Raw genomic sequence first — 20,570 nt, forward strand, 5'->3', positions numbered from 1 at the left:
CCAAGCCAGTTCTTAACCATCGCGCCACTCGGCCGGCCTGATGTCATTCTTTTTTTATTTCTCCCAATCTTATAGGCAAAATAAAATGTCTCCATATTTTAATTTGTTTATTCCTTGTAATCATTGAAGTTGAAGTCTTCATAATATGTAAATAAGCGTTAGTTTGGTTCTTTTCCTGCTCGTGAGTTTCTGTATTCCACATATATTTATTGAGAGCCAAATGTGTGCCAGTCAATGTTCTAATCACTGGGATTCAGTATAGTTTATTCAACATTGTTTTATGGTATTGTTCTACGATGGGATTTAAATTATAAAATTTGAATTTATTAATCTGTTTCTTTTGAGGTGCTAAGGTTTTATGTCTTGTTTAGGAGTTATATAATCACCTATACTTTTTATGTTTCTTAATTAATATGGGAAAATTTGGTCATAATTTTTTCACATATTTCTTCAGCTCTGTTCTCTCTTCTCCTTGTAGGATTCTGATTACAAGCATGTTATACTGTTTGCTATTGTACCACTGCACTTGCATGCTGTTTTACCTTTTTTTTTTTTTTAACTTTTTTCTCTTTGCATTTTCAGTATGTATAATTTCTGTTGTTCTGTCATCAAGTTCATTGATTCCTTCATAGGCAATAGGCATTCCTATTAATGACCCTATCAAAAGCATTCTTTATTTCTGTTACTATTTTTTGATATTTAGCATTTCCAGTTTATTCTTTTTGTAGTCTCTCTCTCTGTGGTGAAATTACTTATCTGATCTTGCATGTAGTCCACCTTTTTAAGTTGAGCCTTTAACACATTAATCACAGTTTAAACACCCATATTTTAAATGCCCAAACTTCTAGTTCCAATATGTGTGTCATATTTGAGTCTAGTTGTGATGGTTGCTTTTTCCCTTCAGCGTGTGTGTTTTGTTGTATTTTGGTATGCCTTGTTCTTTTTTGTTGAGAGCTAGATATGTTGTATAGAGCAGTGGATACTGAGGTAATAAGGATTTGTAATCTAGATAGTAGTCGGGCTGTGTTTGAGGTCTGTTGTTGCTATAGTTAGCTGTGAGGTTTGTTGTTGCTATGGCTACTGTAGTCTTCAGTCACCTCTGGTGACTATTTTTGTCTCTCCTCTTGGGTCTTCCCCTTGTGCTCTTCCCCATAAAGAGTCTGTCTCTTGCAGCTCTTCCAGCTGCAGTCCACTATTATCACTGGAGACTTGTTGGTAGAGTATGGGAGAAGGGATTGTTCTCTAATGTTCTGATTCTCAGGTTTTGAACTGCATAGTCGGCCTGTGCCTCAGTGACTTCACACGTACTTCTGCCTCTCCAGGAATAGAGCTTTTCTCTCCCATCCCTCCCCCAGCTGTAGGAGGTATCCACCAGTGTTCTCCTCTGTGGTCTTGAGGCCATTCTTCCTGCAGATTAAGACTAGGTCTGGGCAGAGTAGTCCCTGTTCTCGTGGCAGTGGTGTTCCACCAGTGCCTTAAGGCTACAGGCCTCAAATGACCTTTCCCCTGCAGGTTAAACCTTTTTTTCCTTAAAGGAGACAAGAAAGGCCAGCACCAGAAAGAACATTATCCTTTCTGTGAGACCCTGGTGATGTTTCTGACAGAAACCCCCGCAAAAGCGTGGAAACATCCCTATGACTTCAGCCCCCAGGAGCTTCACAGTGTAACATACATACTCAGTCTCCAGCAATTTGTCAAATTTCTAGTTCTGTTTTTTTCTGAGGTATCTCCCTCAGGTAAGCAAACGCTGGGGCCCTGTCTTTCCATGGAGGCACCTGTCTCCAGATTTTGGAATGGATAGTTGTTCTTTGACCTCTGTTCTTTGATGGGTTTACAAAAAAGTCATTACTCTGCTGTCTGTCCAGCTTTTTCTTGTTTTACGGTTGGGAGCTACATCTTTCCAACTGTGTACATCTCTGAGCAGAAACTTGAAATCCTTTCATTCATTTGGGTAGCCAGTTGTCCTTTAATACAAATGAAAAGCTAGTTGTGTGAGATTGCACTGAATTTATAAGTGCAATGATAGGTAGAATTGACATCTTTTCAATATTGAATCTTCCCAATAACTGTATGTCTGTTGATTCAGGTCCTTATTTACATGAAAGAAAAGTTGAATATTTTTCTTTCTAATACTCTTCTTATACATGTGTTGAAACCCACCAAGAAAAATGTACCAGGAACACATTTGTAGAAAAACGAAAGTGAGGCTTATTTGGCCTGCTGCATCAGGAAAAATATACCCAGAAGAACTGTGGGAGCATTCCAGTAAGGGGAGCTGGAAGGAGTTCTCATAGGATTTAGTTTTGTAGTGTATAATTCAAAGGAGGATTAAGGAAGCAGAGGCCAGTTTGGGATTTTCATCCCTCTGGAAATATATGCTTCTAAAATGCTCATGATAGACTATGTTCTTTCCTCAGTTAAAAATGATTTGTTAAAATGAAATCTTGCTCTTCATAGCAATGTTGAATATTACGTGCTTTAATGTGCAAATGGCTCATTATTCAATTTTACTCAGTAACAAAGTGGTCATTGATCTCTGTGCATTAGGACACAAGTGAAAACAGAATCTCCTTTTGAGGCTCTATTTTTCTAAATGTATCAACATGGATGTTGCATTAAAATTCTTTTGTGTTTTTTCCCTCTCTAGCAAAATCCTTTATATGACACAGAAAGATGCAAGGTATTCCAGTGTGATCTAACTAAAGACGACCTTCTGGAACATGTGCCCCCAGAGTCTGTGGATGTTGTCATGTTGATATTTGTGCTCTCTGCTGTTCACCCTGATAAGATGCACCTTGTCTTGCAAAACATTTACAAGGTTAGTATTTGGAGCCTGCACTTGAGGATTGGACATCCCAGTCCTCTTGTTTACCTTCCCTCTGAGGCCCATGTACTGTCTAGAGTCACAGAATCCCCATTCTCACCAGGTAGGCTGTGTAGTCAGTGTACAGAAAGAGGTTCTCCAGCATAAAACATCCACCCTAAACTGATTTGTCTGGTAACCATCACTGTTCTTCAGAGCTTGGCCAGCCTTGGAGCAAGCAGTTACCTGGGCTCTGTGGAGTCCTGTTATAAAGGGAGAGGAAGCGTGGTTCGCGTGGTTCAGTGGTGAAGAGCACACAGACTGGAGTCAGAGTGCCTAGAGTCAAAACCCGGCTTCCCCATTTAGGCAAATTCCTTTGCCTTTCTGAGCATCAGTTTCGTTACCTTAGTATTGAGATAATAGCACCTGTATCTTAGGATTTGGGGGAGATTATATGAGATACGTATAAAGTGCTTAGCACAATGCCTAGAACATGGTAAGTGCTTTAAAAGTCAGCCATTGTCGTTACTGCCATCATTGCTGTTAGAATAGGGGGAACCCAAACTGGGGTGGCCACCAGGAGGCTGCTGGAGCACTCTGAAAGTAAAGCTTCACTTGGAAGTCATGTGACTCAAGCCAACTAACCCTTCCCTGGGCCTCAATTTTTGAGTTTGGAGCCATTTATCATCTTTCTTACATGAACCACACATACAATAGAGTTTTGGTTTCTTTAATAGTAGAGCAAAAATTTTAAAGCAATTGGAAAGTAATATGAGGGCAAATTCTTTTATATTTTTACCCAGACTTTCACAGTTGATTCTCCTACACTTAATTAAATAGCAGCTTATTCAGTGATTCTTTATAATCTTTCCAAAGTATTCAATGTACTTTTTTCATAGGAAATAAAAATGCTTTCTATTCACATTTATTTTGCATTGTTTATATACTTGCATATAATTGTAAATCTACAACTGGCACAGCACGTTTGGGAGCTAATACAAGTGACCAATGGGAAACACATGAGTTCCCCTGTGGGGCACGGAGTGCAAGTATGCATGATCGAGAAAGCCTGTAAGCCTCACGGGTTCAGTGAGTCGTGGACTTCAGTCAGTCTGCTCTACAAAGGGAGAGGAAATCGTTCAGCAAGTTGAAAAAGTAGATGTTAGGTAAGAGAGCATCAGTGTATTTGGAGCTATACATTAAAATTTAACCCTGATTTTAATTGTTTTAAGAGAGTAAGTAGTGAGGTGGAAATTTTAAGACACCTGAAACCTGTTAGGGAACAATTATTCTCACTTAAAACAATATTTAAAAAAAAATTCAGGTGTTACCACATTGGTTGTAGCCCTGTGCTTATGAGATTTTTTAAGGTTTTTTTCTCCTTAACCTCTCCTTTCCCTGCCCCTGGTATCTGAGCAGATGAGAACCCAGCATAAATGGACATGGAACTTAAGTTGGGTAAAGAGGAAAGAGAGGACATCAGAGAAGAGATGGTAGGATCACCTGATTTGAAGGTTCAGATGAGGATGAAGGATTATTACAGATGAGGAACTAAAGGGAAAGCTGAAAAGATGGTGGGGGTGGTCAGAGAATGACCTGTATGACAGAGAGGGTTATGCTTTTTAGCGTTGACAAGACTTTAGGACATTACCATGGAAGTGAGTAGGGTGGAGGACAAAATCTTCGGAAGAGAAGCTCAAATCATCAAGAAGCCAGCATATTTGGAAGAATAATCCACATGCATATTGAAATTGACCAGAATTAAGAGTGGAGTAGTATTGAGAATAAGAGTAAATCAGAAGATACATTTATCATGAAATGAAGTGAAATGACCGTGGACCTAATAGACAACAATAACAAAGGATAATGGGTGGTATAATCTATTCACATGAGATTCAGAGCTGGGGGCGGTTAGGGAGGAGGAAAGAGAATGCACAGAAAGTAGCAATGAGGAGCAAGGACACCAGCCTCCCCTCAAGCCCAGCGGTACAAGGGCGAGGGGAGACAACACAGCCTGACTTGAGAGCTTACAGGGAAAACGGTGTCTTCGGGACAGTCAGGTTTCTGTGAGCACAGGAATGAAGGGAACATTCAGAAGGCCGTGTGGATACCAGTGATTTCACTGATGAAAGATTTCAGGTATCGGGGAGGAATAGGATTTAGGACGAAATAAGGAATATCAGGAACTTGATGGGGATGAGGGGGCCCACTACCAATACTTCAACATTATTCTGGAGGTCCTAGCCAGCTCAAAGTGAGAAGATAAGACTTAAGGGTGAGGAAGAAACAGAACTCACTATTTGCAGATAATATAATTGTCTAATTAGAAAATATTAAAAGAATTACAAAAGCTGTTGTTAAAGTAGATCTAATTGCTCTAGGATGTTAACACCAGAGAAATTTAAAAAAAACATCATTTTAAACTGAAAGACAACCTCAAAGTTGAGTTTTTGGAATAAAATGATGAAGTGAAAATAGATTTTGTCATCAGATTTTGGTCTGAATTGGTCTTCCCTGTGCCACCGACTTGCCTTGAAACCTCAGGCAAATCACTGAGCCTTACTTATTATAAAGTGGATAGAATAGTCCTAACCTACCCAATTTTTGGGTTTGTTGGGAGAATGAAAGAACCTAGCATTGAGAAATGCCTGGTTAACTATACAGTGCCATGATCAAAGGAGGCATTAGTATCGTAATTATTTTACAGACAAGAAAACATACAGAGGGATGAAATTACTTGCTCAAGGTCATTCAGCTAGTTAAAGGAAGAACTGGGATATGAATCAAGATTTCCAAATTCCTGAGTGAGTGTTATTTCCACTACCGCATGTAGCATTTTCTTCCTTCTGAAATGAAGAGTAAGTCTTTCTCTCATGAGTTAATATTTTCAGAATTTTCCCTTCTCAATTATTCAGATTTTAAACTTAGCATTTCTGACCAAGGTAAGAAATTGGTATTTTTATCCAAGAGGCTCTTTACTGATAGTATTTAAAATTTATGCTAGTACTGATAAGAATTTATTAAATGATAAAATCTGCTAGCACACTTGGAAGTATTACGAACAGTCTTTCATAGTCTGTTCAGAAGAGGAAATACATCAAACTACATTAAAAATCTATTATAATAGATAGTGTATGTCACATGTCTTAAAAACCATCTTATTGATATGAGTCAGAATAAGATTTAATAAATTAGTGTCCCCTTTGAAGTCTACCCTTATTTGGTAGTGTTAACACATGAAAGAATTTTCACATAGAAAGCAAGTGTCACAGTGTGTGCCACTTACTTTTCATTCTGGAAAGCATATGCCTCTATGCTTTGTAAAATAGGGGCAGTTATACCCACACCCTGCTGATCTTACTGTCCAATTTTTGAGACATCTACCCTGTGACACATATCTCTGAAAGGCGTTAGTGAGGGACTCCCACCTGGGCCTGACACCAATCCCGTCCCTATACAGCTGCCCTGGCCTGGGGATCTCCTCTTCACATCAAGAAGTGCAGCACTGTGGGAAGAACACACGAAGTTACTCCTCCCCTCACAGCCTCTTTTCTTGTCAGTAGTGTGAGTGGAATTGGAATTACAGCCCCCCTACCACCACCACCACCTCCTGGGGCAAACAAGTGTTTCTGATTCTACAGTATGATGCCTTTTGACCCAACTGTGAGTCCTGACTCCCCCACTTAGTAGCTGATGTGTGATCGTAGGCAAATCACACACCTCTTCTGTTGTCAGTTTCCTCATCTCATGTGGAATAATCACTCCTTCCTTCTTCCCAGAACTGGATGAAGGTCCAATGAGATAATGCGTGGTAAGCTGTATGCAGTTGTTAGCATGGTGGGCCAGCTATACGCATACGTACGAGTAATTGTAGCACAGGGAAATCAGAGCTGAGACTCAGAATGAGGAAAGCTAGCCAGAATCAGTAAAAAGCCAAAATGACATCATTTGACTGCAGTGTCATGTACTAGGAGATGGCTAATAAAATGCTAGGAGAACATGCTTTAATGAGGATAAGAGTGTATCATTTAATGTCGTTAACATTTTAATGGGATGACACTGGACCTTCCAGCGTGCTCTTGTAAGTGCTCAAGAAGTTTCCCTCCAATGGCTGACTATATTTTTAATTAACAGGCCCTTTTCCCTTCATATTAGGGGTGTTTCAGTCAGGCCCCCTTTCCTAATTATCTTAAGTATAAGTTACTTTAATCCCTAAATCAGATTTTATTTTATAGTAAGCTTTATTTGACTGGGTTCCCCAGAGTTATCTGCAGCCTGCTTTTCCTTTGTAGGTATTAAAGCCAGGCAAAAGTGTCTTGTTTCGCGACTATGGCCTATATGATCACGCCATGCTTAGGTTTAAAGCCGGCAGCAAACTTGGAGAAAACTTTTATGTTAGACAAGATGGAACCAGATCGTATTTTTTCACTGATGGTAAGAGTAATGGAATCTGCTTTATTTCCTTTACTTGATTGCTTTATCACTGTAATACTGGTTGGGGTTGGGGGTGGCTATACTCAGCACACATGCCTAAGATCCTGGAACACATGCCGCTTACCCAGCACCTGGGACAATATAGACAGCTCCTAGCCGTGGTGAGCTCACAAGCCTCTTTTGGTGACACTGTCTAGTTAGCCTGGGTTAGTGGACAGGCCCTGACATGCCACATGAATGCCGTACCAGGAACTGCTGGAAAGGGGGAGGGTAACTCAGAATCTTCACTTTGTTCAGTCAAAAATAAAGCCAATAGGACAGTATAATGTCTTGAGATTTACTTCCCCAGGTCACAAAAGCAAGAAACATTTTTCTATTAAAATGATTCAATCTGTTTTAAAATGCACGAATTTACTATGGGTGCGGGGCAGGTTCCTTAAAAAGTCATTTCTGATAAAAACATTCAAATACCAAACATTATTTCAGTCTTTTAGGTATTTTGAATATTAGTTTTAAGCCTATATAATAACCTGGGCCAGAAAATAATGACTTTCTTAAGCTCTGTGTTTTACAGACATTTGTATTTCTTGAAATGAAATATTGTTTTGAATTCTAAAATGAAATAAAAATGATTGATTACCAATACAACTGTAAAATAAAAATGTCAGGTGAAAACTTTGTTTTAATGTTTTTGATTCATGAAATTTGATTAAACCAATTGTAAATAATTGAGAAGATGCAATAACATCTGCAGAGTGCTTCAGGCACAGTCTTTGGAATAATGCTCTTATTTTTGCTACATAGTCATTTATTCCATTCGTTTCACTTAACTTGTAGTGATGTATTATTTGGGTTAAACTTTCCTGAGGGTATATCACCATTTGGAGTCCCAGTTCCCCCCTCCCCCCACCCCGTCACAGATTTTCCTTTTTCATGTTCGGATAGATGATTTGCTTGATGTAAACAAATTGAACACATGCAGATTTTGTATGAATATAGCCAGTTTAGAATTTTGTTTCTTTTTACTCATGTTTGGGGGACTCATAATAGGGCAAAGTGGACATTTTTCAGGTTGTCCTTAAACTTTTCTGATTACATTTTTAGTTGGGGTCTCTGGTTGTAAAATGATGAGAAGTAGGAGTGTGTTACTTCCCAAAATGACATCTTTAAATTTTAGCATTGAACTTTTCATTACATTAAAAAAAAAAATCTGTCTCAGCCCTCCAGTCTTCCTTACCCCACTGCAAAGCCAGTATAGTGATATCTACACCGAGCGTTGTTGATCTGCTTGCCTTTCAGAATTCCTGGCTCAGCTCTTTTTAGACACAGGTTATGAAGAAGTGGTGAACGAGTATGTGTTTCGTGAGACGGTGAATAAAAAAGAAGGCCTGTGTGTGCCGAGAGTGTTCCTTCAGAGCAAATTCCGAAAGTCTCCAAAGAACCCAATTCATGTGACACTGAGCCTGGGTCACAAATCCTGACCTTTCACAAGGTTGACAGTTTGTGCCTCCCCTTGAAGAGGAAAATTTAAAGTTACTCTTTTTATTTTGTATATTTTTGTATTTAAATTTTTATAAATGAGTATATATAATCTTTGTATTAAAAAGTAGCAAGTATATGAAGTGTGTGTGTTATAGAAATGCAAAAGCAAATAAAATTGCAAGGCTTGAAAAGTAAAGCTTTATGGTATAATGTAATTTAGCCATGCTGTTCGACTGTAAAAGTCCCTGAAGGAAAGCAATAAGGACCCTGTAGCACTTAAAGAGATCTTTGTCATTACTCGTATGAGTGTAAGTGTGTCTCCAGGCAGCGTGTCAGACAACCCTGTAGAAAAATGAGGCCAAATAGACTAAAATAACACATCCATCTGTATTTTTAGCCTGAAGGACTATTCTCTTCTCCCAGTGTCTCATACTTGTCCATGTTTCTCTGCCTCAGTTCATTTATTTGCCTCTTCAATATCAGTGTTCCACAAATACCACTTTTGCTGTATCTCAGGAACCCACTGTGGCTTTCTGCCTTAATTCTTGAGACCTTCTGTAACTGGTCCAGTCCCTGGTCACACTGCCCTGAGGGAGAGAGGGGAAGGCCACCACCTATCCCCCCATCTGCCCAGTGCAGTTTCTTCAGGAATATAGCAGATGGACTGTCCAACTCTGTGTTGTTGGGAAATAGGAGGTAAATGACTGACATGGCCAAAATCACATAGCTGGTGTTTGGTGGAATATGGGAAAATCCTTAAATTGATCTGTCCTTTTCCCAAGCATTCCCATACATAATGACTGACTTCATGAAATAAAATCCAAATTCTTTTCGCCGCTAACAAAAGGTGATCCTGTAAGCGTTCATGTTTCCTTTTTCGCAGAAAGCTGTTTATGAGAGCCTTTGTCTTGAGCACGCTGACTGGATTGTACATGCAGCTAGCTAGGGTCCTTCAGCCCCAGCCACATCTGAAGAGGAGGCTTCCCATTGGGGCGGTGGCTGGATAATAGCCATTCTGTACAACTGGAATAAATCCTGGCTCCTGGTGAGAAGAGGAACAGACTGGTTTCAGACAGCGTGCTTGCTGGGTGCTCTAACTGCCATCTCTCCTTGACTTAGGAGGGGCTCATGGAGCAGGGGAAGCAAGAGGAACCCTTAATTCTTGCTGGTCTGTTGCATTATATATTCTATCCCCTTCTTGAAGGCTGGAAGATGGCTATACTAGGTGAGAGCAAAACTGATAAGAGTACCTAGTTTGTCCTTTGCAGTGTTTTTATTTTTCTTTAAAATCAACTTGTACAGAAGATGGACCTATAGGATAGATGCTCACGGGCCCTAGAGAGTGAGTCAAACCCTGCCCCAGAGCAGTCTGTTAGGGAAGAGCTTCCCACTTCCAATCCAGGGGTCTTTCCTCTAAGGCCCCTCACCTAATGAATCCCACACCCAGCTTTAGCCCCAAAGCTCACAAATGGCCCCCCATAGAAGTCCTTTCACCTCTTTATTAGGTCTGACCAATGTCATTTGGATTTTAGTGGCTGAGCTATATGAAAATGGGATATTTGAAGTAGAAAATGGGGAGCAGTATGGTGTAGAAGGGTAAGCGTGGGTTTTTGTTATCAGAAGTCAGTTGGAATTGTGACGTCATCACTTACCCTGTTTGAACCTCAGATTCCTCATTTGTAAAGTGGGGACAGGCGTACTGAGAAGTGGATCTACCGGAGGTCGCTGATCCAGGGCAGATCATATGCCCGATAGACGGCAATGACACCCTCAAGAAAGCTGAGCAGGCTGACAAGGAGCCTGGTCCTGTCGGAGAGAAGAGGCCTGTACCTTTGCCAGTTGGCTGGGGGAACATCTGTGAAAGAGGCTAACGGTTTCCTCCAAATACAATGTGAAGTTGTCTTCAGCCACAGAAGCAGTTATGGCCCCAAATTCCTACCCCATAAAGGAAAGCCTGCAAAAGTTTTCACTTGGAATATTTAAAGCTGGCCTAATGATATGCCCACCTCTGACACTGAGCAAGGTAACCTCTCAGTGACCCCACTTTAAAATATATTGGTTATAAAATATACTTCTAGTTAAATATGAATGAGGTGACACAGTCCATCACGGTTTTAGCTATGAGCCGGTAAATCGGCGGAGCATTGGCTTTAGTCCCACAGTCTCAGCGTCCTTGTGTTCATTCTACCTAAGCATACCTGCATTATTGCACCCCCCAGATTAAGACAGCAGAGGAGCAGAGTCTCACAATTTGGGTGTCCAGGGACCCAGGAAAGCAAGGGCATGGTTTAGCAGCAAAACTCTTAACAGCATTTGTTGACTCATACTACAAAGAGTCTACCAATATTATTACCTTGTCTTCAGAGACAGAACACAACCTCAGAAAGGCAGAGGGTACTGGTTAGCAGTACTATAGAAAATAGCATAAGTACTATAGTACCATGGTATGGTATATATACTATGTATAGTATTGGGTATATATTATGCCACACAGTATATACCTTATGCTATGTATTTCTTTTGAATTTTTTAAATATAGTGCATAATATAGTACTATATACATACTACATACAATGATATTAATATATTATAGGATTTGGAATATGAACATCTAAATTCAAGCCAAAGACTTGCCCAATTCAAGTCTCCAGATTCTCTGAGCCTCAGTCTTTACATCTCTAAAGTCGAGATCCCACTACTTACAGCACAGGGCTGCTGCCAGGATTAAATGAGATCATGTGAGAGTGCTTTGTTTACTCCAAAGTGCAGTCAAGTGCTAGTTATGTCTATCAGTTTGTATTCCTCAAGAAAATGACTGCTCCCATGGTTATCACTAAAACAAACTCCTTCAAAAGGGCTGTCATTTTAAATTTTTGGTATCCTTGAAAGGGCCCGGGATTTGGAAGTGTCACCACAAGGTGGCGCTAGATGCCAAATATGCCCATTGGCTACAACCCCCATCTTAATTACAGTTCTAGCCTGTCCATTTTTGTTGTCCTTGAAGAGGAAGGAAAATGCTCACAAATGTGTCTCTGGGTCAACTTTAGCTCCTAAGATCAATGTTGGCCTCACTGTGGGGATAAGAAAGCAAGGGAGATTTTATCCAGCCTTCAATCTATTTTGCTTACTGAAGGCAGTTTGCTCTCAACTAAAGTTGGGCAGCCTTTTTAGGCAATGGGCTCTGAAGATGTCTGCGAAGTCCCCACCCCAAGCACATTGGGGAGCATAGTATATGCTGGACACCAATCAAGGATCCTAAATTTTTTTATTGTGGGTAAATAAAATATCCCTTTGCACCTCCCTCATTGCTCAATGGCTGTGGATTCACTTTTCCTGTTGCTCAGTAACAAGGCAAAGCATGGGAAGGGACTGCAGCATGGATGCTTGTCCTCCTCATGCATTATTCATAGTTATCTTTGATAGCATTTGGTTCCCTATTTCACAGTTGTCAACCAAGGAAGGGGAAATTGTGAAATAAATCATTTATATAACCAAGAGAGAGTTTTGCAGGACCAAGTTTGCTGTTGGGGAGCAAATATTTAATATAAACTTAAATAGGCTCTGTTACTGAAACCAAATTTCCATTAAAAATAAAATGAGCTTTTTTTGTTTTTCCTTTTTCCTTTCTGCCCTTCTCAAATGTGGAACATTTCATCAAGTAGTGTTCAACAGGTGCTCGGCAGGGGCACTGTGGGGTCATTCTGGCAGGAGGACAGACAGGCCTGGGGAAGGAGGACAGCGTGGGTACATACTGAGACAGACAAACAGCCCCAGCCATGTCTTCACTAAGGCATAGCAAAATAGCTGGGAAACCAAACAAATACACGGAACACCAAAGGAAAGAAAAAGAGGAAGAAAGGCTACGGAAAACCTGAGTGTGGCAACTGTGGCCATCACTTGGAAGGATATTTGCACATTTTTCCAGCAGAGGTGTCATGTGCCCTGGTCTGGGGCATGGCCGTGGAGATGAAAACATGACGCATAGCTCCTATAGAGTATCTTACCAAGCATGTCTGGATCTGTGAGAAAAATATCAAGACTAGCAAAATGAGACAATTCCCAGAGGAAATACAACTGCTAACAAAATGGGCAAAACAGTTAACTCTAAATAGAAATAATTATGAATTAAACTGAGACTCTGTTTTTTGCCTATCAAATGTATAAGCCTTAAAAATGATAATAGTCAATGCTGATAAAGGAGTAGCAAGACTGATTATAGAGGTGCAGAAAGTATGGTTTCTCTAAAATAGCACTGCCCTCTAGAACTTTCTGAAATGATAAATGTTCTCTATCTGCAATGTCCAATACGGGAGCCACTAGCCCCATGTGGCTGCTGTGGACTAAGGCTAGTGGCCAGTGCAACAGAAGAACTGATTTTAAAATTGCATTTAAATTTAAATGTGTCTAGTCACATGTGGCTATGTGGCTACCATATTGGATAGCATAGGGCTACAACACTAGTAGGCGTTGTGTAGCAAATCCATAAATCTGTACATAAACTTTGACCCAGTAATTCCATATTTAGGAATCTAATTTAAGGAAATAATCAGGTGTTTTAAAAAAATATTTCATCACAATGCTATTTAGAACAATGAGAAGGTGGCAACAGCTCAGATGTTTAAAAACAGAAGATTGAGGGCTGGCCCAGTGGCTCGGTTGGCTAACAGCGCGAACCCTGAGCAACAGGGTCACCGGTTTGATTCCCACATGGGCCAGTGAGCTGTGCCCAAGCTGAGCTGCTGCTGAGCTGCCAACAGGTGACAGGATGGCTCAGCTGGTGAAAGCACGTGCTCCTAACAAGGTTGCCGGTTTGACTCCCACATGGGATGGTGGCTACGCCCACCAGTAACTTAGATTGACCATGGCACCTTGAGCTGAGCTGCAGTGAGCTGCCGATGGCAGGCCGGATGGCGATTGGACTTGAGCTGAGCTAGCTGCACCCTCCACAACTAAGACTGAAGAACAACTTGGCTGTTCTCCTTGCCCAATTCCCTAACACTGTTCCCCTCCCCCAATTCCCCAATAAAAACTGTAAAAATAAATAAATAAATAAATAAATAAATAAATAAATAAATAAATAAAATACAGGAGATAGAATGTATAAATTATAGTATGAATCAGAATTTTGTGCAGTCATTGAAATTATTTTGAAAAATTTTAATGTAAGTGCTCATACAATATAAGAAAACTGGAATATAAAACATAAGAATGGTTTCAATTGTGTAATAATAAATATTATAAAAGGATAGGTTGATGATATATTTTTAAAACTGCATAAGAAGGAGGGCTGGCCAAGTGGCTCAGTTGGTTAAGAGCTCACGCAAGAGTGCGAGCTTCTGAGCAACAGCGGTTCGATTCCCAAGCTGAGCTGCCACTGAGCAGCCAACAGGTGGCAGGATGGTTCAGCTAAAAAAAATACAGAAGAAGGAACCAATCCAAAATGGTATACAGTATATAGTTCAGAGTTCAATTACAGTTGATATGTTTTCTTCTTTAAACTTTTCTGAAATGTCCATGTTTTCTGTAGACTATATTTTTTACATTAAAGAAAAAAGTATTCTAGTATCTTCAGAATAGATAAATATATGTATATATATTGGGTCGTTGGGAAAGTCATGACTCATTTTTGCATTGAAAAACAGAAAAACACGTCATGACTTTCCCAACGACCCTATATAGATATAGATATAGATATATAGATAGATAGAGATGCACACACACACAAAGAGATTTACTATAAGGAATTGGATCACACAATTATGAAGGTAAGGGGATGAGGGGATGACTCAACATATTCCTGACCCAGGCTTAAAAGCCAGCACTCTGTTTATTCTCAGAGTTGCAAATATCCACTTGGCTCCTTTTAGTAACTGAATTGTGTTGCCCCACTCCCACCCCACTCCTTTAATTCATGCCTTGTATCCCTACCTCCTAATGTGACTATATTTGAAGATAAGGCCCTTAAAGAGGTCATTTAGCCTAAATGAGGTCATAAAGGTGGGCCCTCATCCAGTAGGACTGCTGCCTTATAAGAAGAGGGTGAGACACCAGGGATTTTCCTGCAGAGAATAGGCCAGCGTGAGGACAGCACGCAGGTGGCTGTCTGTCTGCAAGCCAGGAAGAGAAGCCTCAGAAACAAAGCCGCCGGCACCTTGATCTTGGACTTCAAGGCTCCAGAACTGTGAGAAATCAATGTTTGTTGTTTAAGCTGCCCAGTCTGTGGTGCTTCATTATGGCAGCCCAAGCTGACTAGTACAGCTCCTAACCTGGGAATGGAACGGCCCTCTGATTTCTAAGCTGTTTCTGCACGAACAGAAGACTTGCAGTACACAAAGCTCTCCCTCAGGGTGTGCTCAGCAACTTTCAGTTGTCCCCCTGAGGCCAGGAAAGGAGAATCTCCTCTGGCCTAGGTAGTTTTTATGGGAAGACCAAAGGAAAGGGCCCCTCCACGTGGTGTTGGTGATAGCTCAAGGCTGCTGATTGTTACTTGGTCAGATGAGTTTGAATTCCAAGACTTGACTTTTCAGGTGCTGGGTTCTTGCCTTGCGGCTTCCTCTTGGCAGCTATACCCAGATATTATCTGTGGCTACTCAGCCTCATTCCGGCCTTTCCCTATTCTCCTCTGTATCTCAGGGGCTGCAGCCTGGAAGCTACATTTCCCAAACTTCCTTGCCAACTGGTTCCTTGCCAGTTAGGTTCTGTTAGTGCAAATCACTTGTATGAGGTTATTTGGAGGCAGAAGGAAGGAAAAGCCTTTTGGGTTTTTTTCTGTTTGCGACATTTGCAGCAGCTGTGGTAGGTGGTTGTGGACTCCGCCCTGGTAGGGTCCTGGGGAGGTCCCTGCAGTGGTGGCCAGGGTAACCAAGGGCTCCAGCAGTTCTGATGGCAGGTTTTATAGCACGAACCAGGTAGGCTTTGGCTTTCTGCTCAGTGGGAGAAACGATGAATTTAATGGTGGCAGCAGCAGGAGCGTCACTCCAAATGCATCGTGGTAGATGAGTGCGTGCCCATGGGCTCTGGGTAAAATTGCTCTCTCCCTTTTGCTTCCGTGTTGTAGCACATATCAGAATTTCCTTCTTATTTAAAGCTGAATAATATTACATTGTGTAGACCCCATATTGCTTATCTATTCCTCTGTTGATGGACACTCGGGTTGCTTCCATGTTTTAGCTATTGTGAATAATGCCGCAATGAACATGGGTGTGCACATATCTCTTACAGCAAATAACTGCTTTCAATTTTGAGGTTATATCCCCAGAAGTGGAATTGTTGCATCATGTGGGAAGTCTATTTTCAATTTTTTGAGGAACCACCATACTGTTCTCCACAGAGGCTGTATCACTTTACATTCACACTGTTTGTGTGAATTGAGCACAAAACAAAAAACCAACACAAAGGTTCCCATCATTGGTTTCTTAATAACATTGCTTTCCTCTTGGGGTCATGGAAAAAAACCGTGAACATCACAAAAGTTGTCTGAATATAAAATGCCTTGGGTGCCAGATAAACACCCCGTGCCTTATACATCATTCACACTCAGTGTCCATTTTTCTTGCATTGTTGAATTGTAGGAGCTATGCTAAGGATACAAGGTGACATATCTTTTGTCCCTGATTTGTTTCCTGCACGTCTAATCTTAACTTTTCCACTATTAGTGGGTAAGTCATGTGCCTAGCCTGGTCCCAGTTTCCCCATCTGTAAAATAAAGTGATTGAATTATGTAGTTGGTAAGTATAATGCAGCTGTGAAACTGTTTCTGAGATTACTTCTTCAGTAATATATCACAACAGAATTTTCTGGAGTCAATGACAACTCAAAAGCTGGAGAAATTATTGGAGTAATTGGGGGTCTTTGGCAGGGTCGCAGTTTAAAAGCCCAAGGATCCGTCTCAGCCCACAGATAGTTGGCTGATTGGTTTAATATTTTTTAAACTTTTGGATTTGAATTGTTATAATTATAGATACAGGAGTGTTTTAAATAATGTAAGACTATTAAATGTCACTCCATGGCAGTAAATTTGAAACCCTAGAAAAACATTTCTCTCAAAATGCAAAATACCAAAATTGACATAGGAAAAACTGGAAAATTTAAATAAACCAATTACTATAGAAATTATTAGAAAAGTAATGATATTTAAGGTTGAAAAGGCATTGACTAGTGGGAATGCAGATTGGTGCAGCTGCAATGGAAGGCAGTGTGGTGGTTCTTCAAAAAATTAAGAATAGAATTACCATGTGACCCAGCAATCCCTCTCCTGGGTATCTACCCAAAAAAATCTGAAAACATTTGTCCGTAAAGATATATGTGCTCCGATGTTCATTGCAGCTTTATTTACAGTGGCCAAGACATGGAAACAACCAAAGTGTCCTTCAATAGATGATTGGATAAAGAAGATGTGGTATATATTCACAATGGAATACTATTCTGCCATAAGAAAAGATGAAATAGTGCCATTTGTGACAACATGGATAGATCTTGAGATTATTATGCTAAGCGAAATAAATCAGACAGAAAAAATTGAGAACCATATGATTTCACTGATATGTGGGATATAAAACTGAAAAAAACAAAGGAACAAGACAAATAAATGAAGAAACAAAAACTCATAGACACAGACAATAGTTTAGTGGTTACCAGAGGGTAAAGGGGGAGAGGGGTGGTAGATGAGGGTAAACGGGATCAAATATTGATGGAAGAAGAACTGACTCTGGGTGGTGAACACACAATATAACATATAGATGATGTATTACAGGATTGTACACCTGAAACCTATGTAACTTTACTAACCATTGCCACCCCAATAAACTTAAATTTAAAAAAAGAAAAGAAAGAAAAGTCATCGAGATGAAAGGGCTGCATTGCTGAATTTTATCTAAGCTTTTAGATATAAATAATTACAGTGTTATTCAAATCCTTGCTACTTAAAATGTGCCCCACAGACCAGTGGCATCAGCATAACTGGGAGCTTGTTGGAAATGCAGAATCTCAGGCCCCCACCCAGACCTACTAAATTAGACCCTGCATTTTCACAAGTTCTTGAGTGATTTGTGTGTATGTGAACATTTAAAAAGCACTAGGCTAGGGCAGTGATTCTCAGCCTTGGCTGAACATTGGAATTATCTGCAGAGTTTTAAAAAAATACCGGCATTCTGATTATTGATCAGGTGCATGGCCTGGACAGCTGTGTTTTAAAATACTCCCCAGAAGGTTGAGAATCAGAGATCCTAGATCACAGAAAAATATGGACAGCTTTAAGGAATAAAGTTGACAAAGAATGTAACCTTCAAAATAATAATAAAACACTACAGACCAACCTCTTATGTTAAAAATAAAATCCGGGACTGATAAAAAATAATACAATAAGAGCAAGCACAGTTTATTTCAGGAATACAAGCAGTAGTATGCTGGTTTAACAAGCAGCTCTCTGGGAAAAAGAAAGGATGTCCTGATTTGTAGGATTCATCAATTCCTGTGGTGTAAATACTCCCACCATAACTAATTTTAACCATAGTTAATTGTAAGCTAATTTTGCTTCTAGAAAAGAATGGTGCTAACTTTAAGCTATCAACATGACCTCAACTAGCTTGGAAATTCCTGAAAATTAAACAGTTGGCCCTCACAAGCTGGTAAGAGTCGGCTACCTCACACCACCAGAGGCCAATTCTAAGTTAGGAAAGCCACCAATGAATCCATTCCATCCATAGTTAAAGAACAGAAATCACGTTGTCATATCACAAACATGTTCAGGACGGGATGCCTTAGGTGGGCTTGATCTCTGCTTTGGCACAGGCAGCACCCCTCCATGTTGTCTTGCACCAGCTGGTGTCACACGTTTCCCTGACCGGCTGGCCCCTGAGGACACCTGCTTTGCTGCCAGGTCAGGCCTAACCCAGACCTGCTGGGGCCACTCTGCCCTTTGATCCAGGGATGGCCTAGCTAGGCCTGATTGGATTTTTTGGAGATGGATGAGGAAGGTGTTACCGTCACCTCTTCATTTTTCAAAAGACAGAGCTGGCAGGGAAAATGCACCGCTTCCTTAATCTGTAGGTATCCTGCTTCAGACAAGGTTGCCATTTCTCAATCCTGAAAGGAATGGAAGAGAGAAGGCAGAGACTCACCTAATGTGTCTGGGAAACAGGATGGCTTTCCAGCCCCTGCGATGTTCTTGGCTTGCCTTCGTGTCCCCATGGTTCACCTACTGTGGCCTGCATTTCCTTACTTCCTTGGCTTAATCATGTCAGTCCCCCTTGGAACTATGAGCTCTGATATCTTTCCTGTAAATTCCCATTTTGTTTGGATATCCAGAGACCATTTTCATTGCTACTGAACTATTCCTGAACACTACCATTACTCTTTTTTTTAAAATTGTATTTATTTTTATTTTATTTTAACTACCATACTCTTAACCAAGAGGGCTGACTAATACAGGAATCCAAATTGGTGTTCATGTTAACTATAGAGACAATAACCAAACAAATTCACTTTCTTGGCCTTGTACTAGGGTTCCGGGGCCGTGGGGTCATCAGCAGCCAGTTCTTCCAGGTTTGCCAGTTCTTCAGGGTTACCCGGTGGCTTCAGGGATTCCCAAAGCACTGCTGGGAACAATCCGTGTTGTGCAGAGTCACTGCTTCTCAGAGGCTATGTTCCTGGGAAACCATGTGGCAGCCTGGGAGCTTCCTCCTCCCGACACTGCTCTCCCCACCGTGCAGGGACAATGCCACCCCCTTTTCTAGCAAAGAATGGTGAGGGGTTGACAGAGATTCTGCTACATAAGCTTCTTTATTTTCAGTGGCACAGATTTTATGTATTTATTCACCTAACAATCATTGAGCACCTATTCTCGCCCCTTTGTGCTGGGGATACAGCAGTGAACCAGGCAGATAAAAATCCCTGAGCCCTATATTCCATCAGGGAAGGGAAAAACTGACAAAAACAGCCCTAAAAAAACCCCAAAAAACAAATAAGGTGATTTTAGATAGTCATAAGTTCCAGGGAGAAAGTTAGAGTGCAGAGGAACAGAAAAGAAGGGAGAGGTGTACTTCAGCTCAGAAAGACAGGGAAGGGCGTGCTGGGGAATGAAATCATCTGAGAGCTGAGTGAGAAGGACAGGTGGCCTTGTGAAGAGCTAGTGGAGCTTTCCAGGCAGAGGGAGCGGCCAGTAGTGGAAAGACTGGGAGATGGGAATGGGCTCGGTGACAGGGCTGGTGCAGCTGGAGCCATGAGCAGAGGCGGCGGCTGGGTACTGAGCACTGAGGCAACTGCATTTGTATTCTAATGGAAGGAGGAACGGGAAGTGTTAAGCAGGGAAGTTCATAAGATCTGACTCATGGTTTGGAAAGGTCACTGTGGCCCTGGTGTGGAGAATGGACTGTGATGGGACAACCGTGGAAGCAGGACACAGGCTCTGGGAGGCTTCTGCGGAGGCCAGAGACAGTGACAGGGGCAAGCCATCTGGTGAGGCAAAGCCAGGCTTACTCATCTGAAGCCATTCCTCAAAGACATCGCCACAGTCAGAACCTATCTGGAAATCCAGAAACACAATAATTACTTGCCAGGAAAAAAACCAAACAAACATGTATTTATGCTGTAACAATAGTAATCACAGGGCTCCTCTTTTCCACACCTTCCCTGCTAGCTCCTGACTGGCCTAACGACTCTTGCAAGTGAGTGATTTGCTTAGCCCACCTGCTCTTGCGTTATGGGGCGTTTAAATTCCTCCAGGGCTCTGCCACCCTCTGCACTCCCCCCACCCCCCAGTGTGGTACACTCTCATTACCAACTTGTTACTATACAGTGTCAGAGGTTGGAAATGTTTCACATATTACAAATTATTTGATTATCTTGATGAAAC

At 41.1% G+C, this 20,570-nt stretch overlaps 1 protein-coding gene across 4 annotated transcripts in view; it reads left to right on the forward strand.

Annotated features, from left to right (window-relative positions):
• The window catches only part of METTL6 (methyltransferase 6, tRNA N3-cytidine), a 16,156-nt gene extending 3,832 nt beyond the window's left edge, over positions 1–12,324 (forward strand). Inside the window, exons 4-7 of one of the 4 annotated variants that reach the window (XR_002126731.1) lie at positions 2,648–2,818; positions 7,096–7,237; positions 9,603–9,944; positions 10,388–12,324. Coding sequence is in view for 2 of the 4 variants with exons in the window: in XM_019667152.1 (XP_019522697.1) it covers positions 2,648–2,818; positions 7,096–7,237; positions 8,537–8,718 (495 nt within the window). In the remaining 2 variants the exon portion in view is untranslated. Of the gene's footprint in view, positions 1–2,647; positions 2,819–7,095; positions 7,238–8,536; positions 8,916–9,602 lie in introns of those variants that run through there. The other 3 variants (XR_002126732.1, XM_019667154.1, XM_019667152.1) reach the window with 3 other exon arrangements.
• Positions 12,325–20,570: the final 8,246 nt, after the last annotated feature.

This window comes from Hipposideros armiger, unplaced genomic scaffold, assembly GCF_001890085.2.
Source record: "Hipposideros armiger isolate ML-2016 unplaced genomic scaffold, ASM189008v1 scaffold_486, whole genome shotgun sequence".
Taxonomy (NCBI): Eukaryota; Metazoa; Chordata; class Mammalia; order Chiroptera; family Hipposideridae; genus Hipposideros; species Hipposideros armiger.